The sequence below is a fragment of the Antechinus flavipes genome, chromosome 2, assembly GCF_016432865.1.
Source record: "Antechinus flavipes isolate AdamAnt ecotype Samford, QLD, Australia chromosome 2, AdamAnt_v2, whole genome shotgun sequence".
Taxonomy (NCBI): domain Eukaryota; kingdom Metazoa; phylum Chordata; class Mammalia; order Dasyuromorphia; family Dasyuridae; genus Antechinus; species Antechinus flavipes.
In genome coordinates, this window is record NC_067399.1 from 32,292,320 (window position 1) to 32,309,558 (window position 17,239).

The 17,239-nt window shown below is 41.9% G+C and overlaps 1 protein-coding gene across 1 annotated transcript in view; it reads left to right on the forward strand.

Annotated features, from left to right (window-relative positions):
- TCF7L1 (transcription factor 7 like 1) overlaps positions 1-17,239 on the forward strand; it is a 213,786-nt gene that overhangs the window by 190,228 nt on the left and 6,319 nt on the right. The window contains exons 5-7 of the mRNA XM_051974348.1: positions 14,330-14,462; positions 15,428-15,530; positions 16,045-16,128. Coding sequence (XP_051830308.1) covers positions 14,330-14,462; positions 15,428-15,530; positions 16,045-16,128 — 320 coding nt within the window. The remainder of the gene's footprint in view (positions 1-14,329; positions 14,463-15,427; positions 15,531-16,044; positions 16,129-17,239) is intronic.

Here is a 17,239-nt window from a genome sequence, read left to right on the forward strand (position 1 = left end):
CCAAGAAGGCAAATGATTATTAAGAAATAAGAACAACAACAACTCTGAGATACCGCCACACACTTCCCAGATTGGCTAAGATGACAGGAAAAGATAATGACGAATATTGGAGGGGATGTGGGAAAACTGGGACATTAATATATTGTTGGTGGAATTGTGAAATAACCCAACCATCCAGGAGAGCAATTTGGAACTAGGCCCAGAGGGCTATAAAATTGCGCATTCCCTTTGACCCAGCAGTATCATTACTGGTTCTGTATCCCAAGGAAATAATAAAGGAGGGGAAAGGACCCACATGTGCAGAAATGTTTGTAGCAGCTCTTTTTGTGGTAGCAAAGAAATGGAAAATGAATGGATGCCCACCAATTGGGCAATGGCTAAACAAATTGTGGTACATGAAGGTAATAATATGTTATTGTTCTATAAAAAAATGAACAAGCTGATTTTGGAAAAATCTGGAAAGATTTACATGAACTGATGCTGAACAAAACAAGCAAAACCAGGAATACTTTTGTACACAATAACACCAATAGTGTGCGATAATCAATGATGAAAAACTCAGCTCTTCTTAACAGTTCTTGTAATCGAAAGCAATCCCAATAGATTTTGGATAGAAAATGCCATCTGCATCCAGAAAAATAACTGAAGGCTGAATGTAACTCAACCCACACTATATTTTATTTATTCTTTTATCTGTTTTTTTTTTTATCTCTCCCATGGAGAAATTTTTTTGGAGACCCTTTTGCTTTGATTTTTCTTCCCCAGCATGATTCATAAAACAATGTATATTAAAAAATAAATTAAAAAAAGAAATAAGAACAACTAACATTCATAAAGCACTGAGGTTTACAAAGCACTTTACATTTATCATGTCATCTGATACATATATCCACCTTCGAGAGGAGCTATCCTTGTTATTCTCCTTTTGCAGAGGGGGAAACTGAGGCTGGAAGAGGTTAAGCCACTTGCCCATGGTCAGGGAACCAGCAAGTGCCTGAGGCAGTTTTCAAAGTCATTTCTTTCTAATGTCAAGTTTACTAAAGTTCCTAGGTGTCCTAGTGAAACCTAGTTACATTGGTTATCACTGTAGTGTCAAATCCAGTTTTTGAAACTCAGTAACCTCTTTAGGGCCCTTCCCCTGTTCTCTTTTTGGAGGGGGAGCAGGATACCTCATTCCCATCCTTTGCCAAATCATAGCTCTTTATCTCTTAGGAGAGCTTGGTGCTTTTCACTATAAGTTCATAAGGGACAGAAGCTTCTTGTAGATGTTGTTAAATCTGCGTTTAAATTTTGTTAAGCTGCCACCTAGCTGTTGGCATACCTAAAACAACAGTAAAAATGATAACCAAATTTGATGTAATACTCCAGAGCTTCCAACGTGCTTTAGATATATTATTTAATTCGAGAAACATTTCTTAAATATGACTCTGTGACGGGCAGCAACGATTCTTCGATAACCATTTGGCTTCCTCAACTTGTACCAAGTCCCATTCAAACACATTGTGCTTTGATAATCTGAGACAAGTCATTCTGCTTCTCATTGTATCCCCCTGAAATACTAAAAGGCTCTGAATTGCTCACTGCCTACTTTGGTGGAGGGAATTCCCTCATTAGGAACTCTATAATAATTAGAAGGGAGGGCTCAAGCAGGAAGTGGTGTGTGTGTGTGTATATGTATGAGAGAGAGAAAAAGAGAGAGAGAGAGAAAGAGAGAGAGAGAGAAAGACGTTTTAGGAACTATGGCTACAAAGGCAAAAAATGTAATTGTCCCTTCAGAACTCATTTTATTGATTTTATTGATATATTATATATAATATATATTTACATATAATATATTTTTTATTTATAATATACTTATCTTTATTCACATAATTACATTATGGGACAGTTAGGTTGCACAATGGATAGAGTGCCAGGTCTGGAGTCAGGAGGACTTGAGTTAAAATCTAGCCTTAGACAATTACTAGCTATGTGACCTTAGGTAAGTCATTTAACTCTGTTTGCCTCAGTTTCCCCATCTATAAAATGAGCTGGAGAGGGAATGGCAAACCACTCTGGTGTCCTTGTCAAGAAAGCCTTAAAAAGGGTAATGGAAAGTCACATGAGTAAAAGAAAACTGAATAATTATAATATGTAAGAAACATATATATATATATAAAATGTAAATATTATGTCATGTATTTTATTAGTTACTTAGTAAATATTTTGTTTATTAATTTTACATTAATAATGATAGGCATTTACAAAGCACTTAAGGATTTGCAAGGCATTCTACAAATACCTCATTTTATTCTTATTACTACCCAGGGAGGTAGGTACTATTATTATTCCCATTTTATAGATAAGAAAACTAAGGTTGAGAGAAGTTAAGTGTTTACAAGGAATCACCCAGCTAGAAAGAGTCTGGGACAGAATTTGAACTCAGTTCTTCTTGATTCCAAGTCCTAGGTTCTATTTACTTATTACTACTCTTGGATAATACAGTACACTCTTTCATCTAGCTGTTCCATGACCTCCTCTAAGTCTCAGATTAGCCCTGTGAGGATGGCTGCTATGAAAATTGTTATCCTTATTTTACAGGTGAGAAAGATCAGGTGATAACTAGACTCAGATCTGGACGGATGATTCCAGATATCATTTGTAGAAACACTGTGTAGGTTTGGGGTCCTCAACTACGGCCTGCAGGCCAGATGCAGCTGCTGAGGACGTTTATCCCCCTCACCCAAGGTTATGAAGTTTCTTTATTTAAAGGCCCATAAAACAAAGTTTTTGTTTTTACTATAGTCCGGCCCTCCAACAGTCTGAGGGACAGGGAACTGGCCCCCTCTTTAAAAAGTTTGAGGACCCCTGAAATCAATAGAACCTTCAGAGCTGGAACTATTGAATGTCAAAGGAATAATGTCAAAGGAAATCTTTCAGATCATGTGGAAATGGTCAGGGTTCCTCCAGAGACTTTGTGCCACTTGAATGTTGTATTTTGACAAATAGAAAGCATTTGTCTTCTACTTTTATATGCATTATCTCATTTAAAAGTAACTGTATTTGTTGCACATGTATAATCTATATTGACTGCTACTCATCTCAGGGAGGGGAGGAAGAGAGGAAAGGAGAGATAGAATTTGGAGCTCACAATTTTAAATAAAAAAATATATTTTTTAAATTTTATTTTATTTAATAATAACTTTATATTGACAGAATCCATGCCAGGGTAATTTTTTACAACATTATCCCTTGCACTCACTTATGTTTGAATTTTCCCCCTCCCTCACTCCACCCCCTCCCCAAGATGGCAAGCAGTCCTATTAAATAAAAATATTTAAGAATTAAAAAAATAACCTGTGTGATCCTGGCCAAGTCATTTAAGTTATTTGCCTCGGTTTCTCCGTCTCTAAAATGTGAATAATAAGAGCATCTACTTCCCATAGTTTTATTACAAGACTTATATAATAATTTGTACAGTGCTTAACAGAGTGCCTGGCATATAGTAAGCTATATATAAGTATTAGCTATTATTATTAATCTTAACAATTTGCCCTGAAAAGTAGGTGCTGTTATTATCCCCATTTTATGGATGAGGAAACTAAGGCAAAAAAATTACTTCCCAGCATCCCACAGCCAACAAGTTCCTACAGCTGCATTCCAGATGTGCCTGATTTCACATCTAACATTCTATTTATTACTGGATCTTCTTTCTTAAACAATTGTTCGTTTTTAGATGACCATCCAGGATTCCGGAGTTGTAGGTGAGGAATCTGATTGGTTAACAGGGAAATCGACCTGTTTAAGAGCATAGTGCCTCTTAGTAGTAAGATCCCCTACATGGAACACCGGATCCTCCAGATTTCCCTTTGCTTTTTTCTGGGCAGTGTAAAGGACTTTATTGAGTGGCATTTCACCTGTCCAGCCCCCATTAAATAAGCTTAGCTTACTGGAAAGTCGCCTTTTGTTTGAAAATGTTGTCTGCCCAAACCTTCCTCTCTGGGGATATGGGCACGACCCGCTGGCACATTCTCAGTAATCCGAAGGAGAGCTCCTCACCTAATCTATGCCTGGGGTCTCCCTAGTGAGCTGCTTAGTAGGAAATGGGTTTCAGCCACTGGGGCAGCTCCCACAGTAATATGCATTTTGTGACCCCTAAGAGTGTCACAGAAATGGCACCCATTTTTAAAAAGTGCTGGACTGGTTGCAAGGGGACCTGGGTCCCAAACCTGCCTCGGATATTCACAGTTCGACTGTGGCCCTGCACGAATCAGTCTCTTACATTTGTGTGAAATTGGAACAATAATATTTACTTCCCAAGCAACAAATAATATGCATTGGGGTTATCTGGGGCATCGAGGTAGTGCTGTGGATAGAGAAGTGAGCCTGAAGTTAGGAAGATTCATATTCCAGAGTTCGAATCTGGCCTCAGACCCTTACTAGCTGTATGACTCTGGGCAAGTCACTTAACCCTGGTTGCCTCAGTTTCCCCATCTGTAAAATAATCTGGAGAAGGAAATGACAAACTGCTCCAAGACCTGTGCCAAGAAAACTTCCCAAATGGGGTCACAAAGAGATGGGCTAAAACACGAGTGAACAACAATAACCATAATAATATATTAACTATAATAATAGCAATAACTGGCATTTTTATATCAGTTTAGACTTCACAAATATTAAATCTTTTGATCCTTACAACAACCGTGCTAGAGGTAGATGTTGTTATCACCCCCAGTTAAAGAAACGAAAGCTTTTAGAAGCCAAGTAAATTAATTGCCCAAGATCACTTGGGCTAATAAGTGAGCCCAGATTTGAATTCATCACGCCCACTCTGACTACCCAAGCTGTTAATTGCTACCATCCCTCTCTGCGGCAAACTTTCTGAAGAAGAGTTGAACTTTGCTGTTAATCATCTCTTCTGATCCGTTCTAATTTTTCACATGCGAATATCTCTGTTTATGCATGCATTGAAATCCCCCCAGGACAATCTGCTTCTCCCACTGGAGTTCAGGATCCCTGTTTGCCTGGTTCCCAGCCAGACCTTCTTATCTCCTTTTCTGTCCTGGATTAGTTCAAATGGAGTCGTTATGGTTGTTCCCATCTTTCTTATGATCAATATCTTTGCCGCCATAACTAGCATTTACATAGAGCCCTCCTATGTGCCAGGCATTGTGCTAATCATTTCCCAAATATTATCTCATTTGATTCTCCCAACGACTCTGGGAGGTAGATGCTACTTTATAGTTGAGAAAACAGAATCCGAGAGAGTTTAAGGGTCTTGTCAGAGTCACACAGTTATTTAAATGTGCAAGGCTAGATTTGAATTTGGGTTTTCCTGACTTGAGGCCCGATGCTCCACCCACTGAGCTACCTTAGAGAGTCACTAGTGCTTTTCTGCAGCAAGCAATTGACCGCCAAGCCTCCCCTGCCACTGCATGCTCAGGCTGTCTAGGAAGATGGATGCAGGAGTTTTCCGGTTCTAGTCCTCCATCAAGAAGGCTGATCTTGTTTGGCGCTTCCTTGGCAACATCCCAATTGTGCAAATCGGGCGTGTTGATGTTTTATAATGGAGCAATTACAGAGGGTCATAGAATCTTAGGTTGAGAGCTCCAAAGGGCCGGCAGGGCCATATAGTCCATCCCCACTGTCCCCATTCTGAAGATGGGAAATCGAGAAGTGACTGGCTCAAGATCACTTATCTAATGAGTAACAGGGGTAGGGCATGAACCTAGATTCAGCGGCCTTTCCATGATCCTCGCTGCCTCCCTAATACCTAATTGTTTTTAGTTTGTTTTTTTAGCTAAGCCATCACATGGCTAGGTGACATGTGGAGGGATCCTGCTGAGCCTGGTGGGCACAATCCAGATGGCATTTTCCATCACTGGCTTCTTTGGAGCTTGGCAGAATGCCCATTGATCCAGTAGTCCCATTAGTTTCTTTGTGATGCTGCTTCGACCATGATCCACCTGTGATTGGACACCCATCAGCTCACCTCTGACCCCTGGTTTGTTCCCTCTTGAGATGAAGGCATTAAAGTCGGGCCATCTCCCCAAATCCAGCCGGCCCTGAAATTCTAGGATTGCGAGTGGCGAAAGCCTTCCACCATTCACTTTCCTCAGGCTTGTTGCACGAAGCAAACCCAGCTCCCCACTTTAGTCAGAGTTATGTTGGCAGCAATGGTGACAGCTCATGCTGAGCTAGCTATTTTTTCAGGGCTGGTATTTTTGCAGTGGATTTGTGTGTTTTGTTGGCCAGGGCGGGGATGTGTCCTTCTGTTTGGCTTATTAAACCTTCACAACCTGTTCCCCACCTATCCTTCTGTATTATTCTGCATCACTTCCCTTCCTATAATTCTCTGACCCACCCAAAGTTGCATTTTTGCTTTACCAAACCCTATCTTCTGTCTCTACACCTTTTGTAATCACTGACCGCCATTTCCTGGGACTCACTCGCTCCTCCCCTCTTCAGAATTCTTAGAATCCCTTGTTTCCTTCAAAACTCCTCAAACACCGCTTATACATCTCTCCTGAACAGAGTGAGCCTGCTGACTTTGCACAGCCCTGTCTCCCTAAAATCCAAACACTTGCAAGGCAAGATATCCCCCTCCTGATTCAGGAGGGCCCATTTAGGAAGGAAGGATGGACAACCACGCTGCTGGTGTTCCCTTCCTCTCCCTTTTATCTCAAGTAGTGTTTGTTTAGCCTAAGTATGTAGCTAGAGCGCTGGGCCTGGAGTAAGGAAGACCTGAGATTACCTTAACCTCAGATATTTACTAGCTGTGTGATTCTGGGTAAGCAACGTCATCTCCTTCAGACTCAGTTTCCTTCCCTGTAAAAGAGGGATAATAACAGAACCAATTCACAGAGTTGGGGGCTTCAGGGAGAAGGAAGTACATCAAATGAGATCCTACATCAGATCCACTAAAGAAGTGTCAGCTTTATTATTGAACTGTGCTGAATTACGAGTGTTTGTTTAGCCTGGACTAAAGGAGGCTTGGAAGGTGAGAGACCATGATAGCTCTTTTCAGATATTTGAAGTACTATCCTTTGGAAAAGGGACCAGAAATACTCTGTCTAGGATCAAGAGTTACCAGTTCAAGGGACACAGCTGTTGGCTCAGGAAGGACTTCCCAACAGAGCTTTATTTGGCAACAAAACAGACTGATCTCTCAAAGTGGCAAGCCTTTCTACACTGGAGGTAGTCCAGCAGTGGCTGGGAGAATCAAAAGTGTTTGCAGCTCATACACATACTGTTAGTGAAAGGTTCTTCCATTGCGGAATGAGTGTTGGGCCAGAAGATCTCAAAGAAATGTTCAAGATCTCAGATTTGATGACTCTTCCTCATTCTCAACCCCAGAAGGGAGAGACATTGACACACTGGAGAGCATATCGAGGAGAGCAGTTTCCATGTCCTGCAAGGACTGACCAAAGGAATAAGGATAGTTAAACAGGAAGTCTTTGGAGGGGATATTGGAGCATCTTCACATACTTGAAGAACTTTTCACATGAAGGGATTCGATTTGTCCTGTTCTTCCATAGAGGGCTGGAGCAGGGGCAACGCGTGGCAGTTGCAATGTAGGCCCTGATATCAAGCAACATTCCCTGACTATTTAGAGCTGTCCATTAATGAATGAATCGCTCGGCACACTGGTGAGTTCCCGCACCTTTGAGGTCTTTGCTTGCTCTAGGATTAGGGGATTTTAGAGCCAGAGCTCTGGCTTGGACTAGAAGGCAGAAACAGGATTGAACTAGGAGGAAAGTAGCTTCTCCTAGAGTCAGACAGAAGGAAAGAAAACTAGGAGCTTTGTTTCTAGATGTGGCCCCTGAGAGTTTTTGTTTTTTTTTAAATAATTCTTAAAATTCTACCCTAGCTCAGGCCAAAAAGGACTTTAATGTGCTCATCAGCTGGGCCATCTACTTGAATAGCATACATTGGCCAAGAAAAAGTCATTTTTAACAAATCACCCACATCCACACATGTAATATAAATACTCAAGTGACATCGTGTGACAAATAGTTCTCCATCGCATTTGTCCTTCCTGGAAATTCTGGAGACAGAACGTCGCTGTCTGAGTCTTTCACATAAATTAATGTTTGGAAGTGTTAAGTAATTTGTAATATTTTAACCATCAGCCAATAAGTGAGCAGCAAACAGTGGGGAAAGTCAAGAGACATATGGAGGACTGATCTTAAACAAGCAGTTAAGAGGATAAGGTGGAAAAGGGGGGTTAGTTTCTGCCAAGAGATGCTTGGGTAGCATAGTGGTTTAAGGCACTGGGTTAAAATCTGGCCTCAGACATTTAGTAACTGTATGGCCCTGAACAAGCCACTTAACCTCTTTCTGCCTCAATTTCCTCAGCTGGGAATAATAATAGCTCCATTGCAGGGTTATTATGTCTATCAAATGAAATAATATTTACCAAGCACAGTGCCTGACACGTAGTATTTGCTTAATAAATGCTTCTTTCTTCTTCTCTCCCCATTTCCCGAGAGTTGACTTGTAAACTGCTGCTCTTCAGTTTTCCTTGAGGTCTTTCAGAAATGTCCACCCTGAACTCAAAAGTGAGACCTGGAGATCTAGATACTTTACTTGCTCTGGGATTAGGGGGTTTTAGAGACAGAGCTCTGACTTGGGTTGAAGGGAAGAAACAAGATGGAACCAGAAGGAAAGTAACTTGTCTGAGAGTCCGACAGAAAGAAAACTAAACAGGGAAGGAAACATGTACCTCACGACAACTATAGGTACTATTATTTTTATTGATAGTATTTTACTTTTCCAAATACATGCAAAGATAGTTTTTGACATTCACCTTCATAAAATCTTGTGATCCAAATTTTTCTCTCTTCCCCCCCCAAATATTAATCTAATAGAGGCTAAATATGTGCAATTTTTCTAAACAAATGTCCATATTCATCATGCTGCAGCAAGCAAAATCAGATCAAAAGGAAGGAAAACATGAGAAAGGAAAAATGAAAGCAAACAACAAAAAAAGTGAAAATACCATGCTTTGATCCATATTTAGTCCCCATAGTTCTCTCTCTGGAAGTACTTAAGTCTATTGGAGTTGCCTTGAATCATTGTTTAAAAAAAAAAAAAAGAGCCAACTCCCCCATAGTTGATCATTATATAATCTTTTTGTTACTGTGTACAGGGTTCTCTTGGATCCACTCACCAACCTTAGTATCAGGTTAGATCATCACATAATCCTGTTGTTACTGTGTATAATGTTCTCTTGGTTCTTCTTACCAAACTTAGCATTAGATCAGACCATCCCATAATCCTGTTGTTACTGTGTCCAGGTACTGTGGGTTGTTACTGTGTATAATATTCTCTTGGTTCTTCTTACCAAACTTAGCAGCAGGTCAGACCATCCCATAATCCTGTTGTTATTGTGTCCAGGTATTATGGATTGTTACTGTGTATAATGTTCTCTTGGTTCTGCTCACCAAACTTAGCATTAGATCAGACCATCACATAATCCTGTAGTTACTGTGTCCAGTACTGCGTGTTGTTACTGTGTATAATATTCTTGGTTCTACTCACTTAGCTCAGTATCAGTTCATGTAAGTCATTCCAGATTTTTCCACAATCAGACAAGTCCTATGATTATCCCCATGTTACAGTTGAGGAAACTAAGGCAAGCAGAAGCTGTGCTTGTCCAGGGTCCCACAAGTAAGGGTCTGGGGCAGGATTTACTTTGACCTACCTGGCTTCCAAGTTCAGCACCATTCATTACCTAGCTTCCTCAGTCACCAGCACATCAGTGAACACATGGAGGGAGAAGGAAGGATGGAAGATATAACAAAAATAATATTAATAATAACAAAGTTCAGCAAAACAACCTATCAAGCCTCTTCAAGGCAGAGGGGAAATGAATCGGCTCTTGTTGGCTCCTTGGCCAAGCTTGTTCCATATAATTATTTGGCATTCAGGAATCTGAATTCCGAAGTCCAGTAAGCCTTTGACTGTCGCTTTCACCTCCCACCCCATGAATCTAACCCTTCCAACCCTACATCAGAGAATCTAAGACCCCGCTAGATCATCAGCTCCCTGGGAGCAGGGATCAAGGTTTATCTAACCTGGTATTGTCCCCATGATAGGCAGGTTTTTGAACAAAGCTTGCTGAATTTTCTTCCTGTTACTGACCTTGAATTCGCTGGTCTTTGCCACCATCTAGTGGAGGCTGAAATCCCTACAGCCAACCACTTTTGGACCGCTGTTTTTTAAAGGTTTATGTTCTAGAAGAGGCATTAAGTCCATTTTTTTGTCATTTGAAAATTGTTCTAAAGGGACCCATTGGGTTTTTTTCCCACCAACCCTTCCAAGTCACATGTGTAGCGGATGAATCAGCTCCTGAGTCATCTTTTAGATAAGAGGCAGCCACTGGCTGTGGCTTTGCTCCTTGGCTCTGTTGGCCGGCTAATTCTAGGATCATCACTTCATGTCTTAGGCCCCAGTTCTGTCTCTCCACTCACTCACTGGGCCCAGATCCAATCAGCACACTCTTAGTCAATCATTCATTAGTTCCCATTGCTTACACTGGACAAACTACCCTAAGCTTGTACAAACTACTCCCATTGGGGCAGCTAGGTGGCGCAGTGGATAGAGCACCAGCCCTGAATTCAGGAGGACCCGAGTTCAAATCTGGTCTCAGACACTGTCTAGCTGTGTGACCCTGGGCAAGTCACTTAACCCCAATTGCCTCAGCAAAAAAAAAAAAAAAAAAAAAAAAAACCTACTCCCATTTCTGAGGTTCAGGTTTCCTCTTAGAATGGTCCCTTGCAGAGCCCAGCTCCAGAAGGCCTGAGGCGTTCTTTTCTTTGTAAATATAATGGATCCCCCCTCCCTGCTTTCTTAAACTAGGGAGCAGATTATAGGTGTGGGGCTCCAGTGGGATCCTGTGCACTGAACTTCTTTGTTCCTCTATGCTTTATCTTTTGTTACAAGTGCTGGCTCACTGTAAAGTAGGTGTATCTTTGGGAATTAGGGAGTTGGAAAAACAAAACAAAAATCAATGTATTTTAAATAATAATAGCTAATCTTTGGTGAGCTCTTTCAGGTTTGTAGCGACTGTACAAATATTGTTATCATTTTAGATTATTGCCCTTCCTTCTAGAAAGCTATCAATGTGTTAGAGTTGAGTTACAGTGACTCATCAGACCAACATGAGCTCAGAATCCTCTGCCACAGGTCGGGGGTGGACTCTCTAATTTTGCACATCATTTCATCATCGCAGTGACCCCCAAGTCACTATTAGTATTCCCTTTTTTCAGATGAAGAAACTGAGGTAAGTAGCTTAAGTGATGTATCCAGGGTCACACAGTATTTGAGGCTAGATTTAATTAGACTAATGTTTGTCCTGATTATGGGTCCATCAGTCTAGCCACTGTATCATTTACTGCTTTCTAGAAAAGAGTTCTCTTAAAACACAATGCTATAGAAGGTAAAATCCTGATTCAAACTATAGTAACAAACATCAAAGATCTGTCTTCAAAGAATGGGAGTAAAGGTCTATTGGGGCGTAAAATCATTCCTCCTTTTCATCTTTGCACCCAGCACATAGGACAGTTCTTTGGACAAACAAAAAATTCTTATTCATTTAATCAACGAGCATTTATTAGGCACCAGTTACATACCAGATACGGTGCTAGGCCCCAAGGATAGAAAAACACAAAAAATGAAGCAGTCTATACCAAGCAGCTGGTGATTAGAGCATTGGATCTGAAATTAAATCCAGCCCCAGTCACTTCCTGCCACTTGACCCTTGGCAAATCACCTACTTTCACAGGTTTGTTGTGAGGATCAAATTAGATAATATTTGTAAAGGGCTTCGAAGAGTTCCTGGCATGTTTGTTCAATTGTTTTAGTCATGTCTACTCTTTATCATCCCATCTGGGGTTTTCTTTGGCAGAGATACTGGAGTGAATGGCTTGCCATTTCCTTCTCTAGCTCATTTTACAGATGAGGAAATTGTGGCAAACAAGGTAAAGTGGCTTGGCCAGGAAATATCTGAGGCCAGATTTGAATTCAGGAAAATGAGTCATCCTCATTCCAGTCCAGCATCACTGCTTAGTTGCCCTCCTGGCCCATAGTAGGTGCTTAATAAATGTGTTTTGATTCATTGATTTGGCACATAGACAATTAAATACAAGGTTTTTGCAAAACAATGCTGCCTTGGCAGAGATCGGACAAGGAAAGAAGGAATATTCATTAAGCACCTACTATGTGCTAGGCTTTGTGTTGAGTGCTTTATAAATATGATCTCATTCAAATATCTTCATAATCCTAGGAGGAGGTGCTATTGCCATCTCCCTTTTACAGTGGAGTAAATGGAAACTGGCAGAAATTTACATGACTTGCCTAGGATCATGTGGCTAGTAAGTACCTGAAGCTGGATTCAAAGTCCAGGCCCAGGCACTCTATCCTATGAGCTCTGTGGCTGCTATGTGTCACAGGTGGCATTTGATCTAAGACTTTAGCACAAGTGAAGACAGGGAATGTTCCAAAGTATTTAGGCCCGACAACCTGTACAAAAGCCAGGAGGTGGGAGGTGGAATTTATTATCCAGGAACAAACAAGTAATCCAGTTAATCTAGAACATTCCATGTCATCTAGAGTCACTTTAGAAAGATAATGAGGAGAAACTTTGCCAAAGAAAATTGGGTCTTTCTCTTCACACTAGTGAGCCACTGTATATTGTAGAGTAAGGGAGTAGCTTGGTTAGATGCCTGCTTTTGGAATATCAGTTGTAGGTAAGGTATATGATGGAGAGATAGCTGGGAAAGAGAAGGAAAGTAGATGCACTGGTCTCACTTTCTTAAAGTTTATATTATATTAAAAAATATTTTTATTATATTTTTTGTTTTTCTATTATCTCTACTTTCCAATGTAATCTTTTCCTCTTCTCTTTTATAACCAAGACTTTTTTTTAATAATGCTTTTTATTTTGAAAATACATGCAAAGATAGTTTTCAACATTCACCCTTGTGTGTTCCAGATTTTCATACCTTCCTTTCCCTCATCTCCTCCCCTAGGCAGCGAGTAATCCAATATATGATACAATTCTTCTATACATATTTCCATATTTATCATGTTGCATAAGAAAAATCATATCCAAAAAAGAAAAAAAAATTGAGGAGGGGAAAAAAGCAAGCAAAAAAGGTGAAAATACCATGTTGTTAAGTTCCCATAGTCCTCTCTCTGGATGCAGATGGCTTTCTCCATCTTTTCATTTGGCAGAGAGGAGAGAAGGGGAATATGAGTGGGGGTGACAGGACATGTTGCTGTTCAGTCGTGTCTGACTTTTTGTGACCTTGTTTGGGTTTTTCTTGGCAGAGAGACTAGAGGGTTTGTAATTTCCTTCTCCAGCTCATTTGACTGATGGGGAAACTGAGGCAAATAGACTTACCCAAGGTCAAATAGCTAGGAAGTATACGAAGCCAGAGCTCAGAAAAATGAGTCTCCCTAACTTCAGACTCACTTCTATATCCAAAGTACTACCTTGCTGCCCACTCCTGGGGCAGAAAATCATCCATCAAACCTAAAAAGTCCTTCAGGCTGTCTCGAGAGGTTGAAGCGTGTTGGGCTTCAGGACAACTGGGCTTTTGTTTCAGTGGAGCCTCGCCTTGTCATTCTTGGCCACGGCGTGTGGTGCTGCCGAAGAGCTAACGTTACAGTTCTTCACTCCTCTCCCGTCCAACCCCACCCCCTGCCCCAACTGGATGTGTAACAAAACAAGTCCATGCTTATCTCAGAGTCTCTGCGCAAAGTCCTATGTCCTCTGATTGTCCTGCTGGTGTAAATTGTATCTCCCAGAGAGATTGGAAGCTCTTGCGTTTATTTTTCTTTCCCTTCTGGATTTTCTCCACCCACCCATGGCTCCTGGCATAGCGAGCATCCTGAATGTGGTGGAGACGAGCCTGGGGCCAGAGGTTGCCCCTTTCCCTACTAGAATGAAGCAAATGTGAACTCTTTGATCTCAGAGACTGTTTTATCCTAGGTTAGCCCAAAGTTTAGAGCAGAGTAAGCACTCAGTAAGCACTTGCTCCATGAGGGAAGGAAGGAAGGAAAGAGGGAAGGAAGGAAGAAAAGAGGGAAGGAAGGAAGGAAGGAAGGAAGGAAGGAAGGAAGGAAGGAAGGAAGGAAGGAAGGAAGGAAGGAAGGAAGGAAGGAAGGAAGGAAGGAAAGAGGGAAGGAAGGAAGGAAAGAGGGAAGGAAGGAAGGAAGGAAGGAAGGAAGGAAGGAAGGAAGGAAGGAAGTTGATTGGTTTACTAGCTCACAATGAGGAGCCCCCTGTACCTTCTCTCTTGCCTGCTGTTCACCTGTTCTGTTTTTCCTCTTTGTCTTTCAGTCCAACAAAGTTCCTGTGGTCCAGCACCCTCACCATATGCACCCATTGACTCCCCTCATCACCTACAGCAATGACCACTTTTCCCCTGGCTCCCCACCGGCACACCTCTCCCCGGAGATTGATCCAAAGACAGGTGAGTGAGTGGGTGGCAGGTTAGACCTTTTCTGCTGTGGCCTCCCTACTTTGTGACCTCCTGGACACAGAGGCCAGGAAATGGTTAGCTTCCAAGCACTTGTCCCTTCCATTCCATTGAAATTAATCCATTTTCCTGGCAGTAGTGATAAAATTGCCCTTCCCTTTAATTCAGAATACCCTCAGTTTGGGGGGAAAGGAGATAGTCCTTTGATTGGGAGGGGTAGAATTCTTAGAAATGGTTTTGCCCCCATATCAATTTTTATACCTGTAAGCGTCTCCACACGGATTCAGAAAGTAGCATTATACTATTGTTTAATCTGGATCTCTGATTTCATTAGTCACGCATTCCCATTGAGGAAACCTTGTACCCATGATGCCTCCGTGTGACGTTTATATGTCATTGTTTACACGTTCTCCCCCATTGGGTTGTGAGCTCTCTGAGGGTGGGATTGTCTTTTGCCTTCCTTTTTATCTGCAGCACTTAGCACAGGTCTAGGCACCTAGTAAGTGTTTAATGAAGGCTTGTTGAGTGATACAATTCCGCTCATCAAGAACAGTGTCTGCTTAAACAGCCAGTGCCCAACCCTGCCCTGTCTCAGCTGACAGCAGCTCTGGGGAGTGACTTGGAGGAAGAGAACGTGGCAAGGAATGAGGCAGTTGGGCCCAACAGTAACTGCTCAGGTGCTGGGCGGGGAGTCCCTGAGACCCGAGTTCAGATCTCGCTTCAATATATCTATAAAATGGAGATAATAATAAGGTGCTAACCTTCCTCAGATGATTGTTTTGGGAATCAAATGAGAACATGTAAGACATTATATAATATATAAATCGCTACATAAATGCTAGCAATTGCAGATATTTCTTATGATAAAAATGGAATGGGATACCAGGAAATAAGGTGGGGTATGATGGATTTAGGAGAGGAGCCAGGGCACCATATAATGGGTCTTTCTTTCAAAACAGGAATCCCCAGGCCACCTCATCCTGCTGAGCTGTCACCTTATTACCCGCTGTCTCCTGGAGCTGTTGGTCAGATCCCCCATCCACTGGGCTGGCTTGTCCCACAGTAAGGAAGATGGAAGCTCTCCCTTCTCACTTGTCCCAGTCCCTAAATAACCTGGTCAGCCTGTACCAGGCTTTTTCTTCTCTAATCTAAATCCAGAGCAGTGTAACCTATCCAGGAAGTGTACCCTTAGACTTTTTCCTCTCATGACCCCTTTTCTCCTGGGAAACGTTTACATGACCCCAGGTATATAGGTATATAAAATAGGGACACAAATCAAATATCTGCTGATAATAAATCATAATTTCATGACCTTCACGTTTAGTTTTGAGACCCTATATGGGGTCACTACCCATGAACCCTAGAATATATATTTTTATAGTCTAATTACCCTTCTGGCCATCCACATCTCAAACAGTAAAGCACATATGAGATGCTGCTCCCCTCTTCTATCTTTGGAGACCCACCTCCCCCTTTCCAGCAGAATCTAGACTTCTCTGTTTTCTGTCTCCCTTCCCCCCATCAGCCTCCACTTTTCTTGATGCACTGATGAGATTTTCTTGCTTTTGACATGTAGGCAAGGACAACCAATGTACTCCATCCCTCCCGGCGGCTTCCGGCACCCGTACCCAGCCCTTGCCATGAATGCTTCAATGTCCAGGTAAGTTTCCTGACTGGGCTGGCTCCTGGAGAAGGGGGATGATCCCCTGCCAGGTTACTCTCCTTTCCTCGAATCGATTGGCCTTTGTCCTGTCAATCAGAATAGAGGCAGGGACTCTCTTCCCCACCTGCTCCTCTTGGACAAGGGATCCTGGCTCCAGTGAGAAGGATGATGACAGGAACAGGCTTGTGATTTAACTGATAGAACACTTTAGGCTAGTGCACAGCAATGCCTTCTCTCAGCTGCCAGGGATTGAAAATCACCTAGAACAGCTGAAAGATTAAGTGTCCTTAAAGGTAATAGAGGGAAGAGCAGAATTAGAACCCACATCTTCTGTCTCCCTATCTAGAATTTTCTTCATTGCTTTAGGACCCATTCTCTCAACAACAAGTGGAAGCCCATGCTCGGTTACCCCGGGAATCTAGATCAGTGGTTCTCAAAGTATGGTCGGAGAATCCTGGGGATCTCTGAAATCCTTTTAGAGGGTCTACAAATTCAAAAATAGTTTTTATTTCCAATATGGTCAATGTCTATAAATATAATCCAGATAAACAAAAACGCTTTGGAGAGATCCTCAATCATTTTTAATAGGATAAAGATGCTGCAAATAAAAGTTTGAGAACCACTGCTCTAGACCCTCGTATCCCCTTCCTTCTAACTCTGGCTCCTCTCCTATGATTAGCACTTCCCTAATCCTTAGATTTTGCTTGCTCTCACCTCCCTAGCCTCATCCCTCCATCTTATCCCTCCTTCCTTCTTTCCCTTCCCTCCTAATTCCTTCCCAAAGGCCTCCATATTTAGGGAGCACCCCCTCCATCTACTGCAGATCTTCTCCCATCACACCCTTTTCTTGTGAACCTCCCATCCTTCTCTCAGTGGCTCTCACCCCTTCTTCCACCTGACCCTGTGTCTTGCCCCTTTCCCTTCTGGTCCTACACCTGATATACCCCTTTTCTCTTCTTCCCTTCTTCTGTGAATGTCTTTTCACCTCAATACACTGTCACTTCCTTGAAGGCAGCCACTGTTTCCCTTCTGGTATCCAACCCATAGAAAGAGCAGCTACCTGACACAGGGGTGAATTAGCATCTCTCTCTGAGGAGGGAATGAGCTT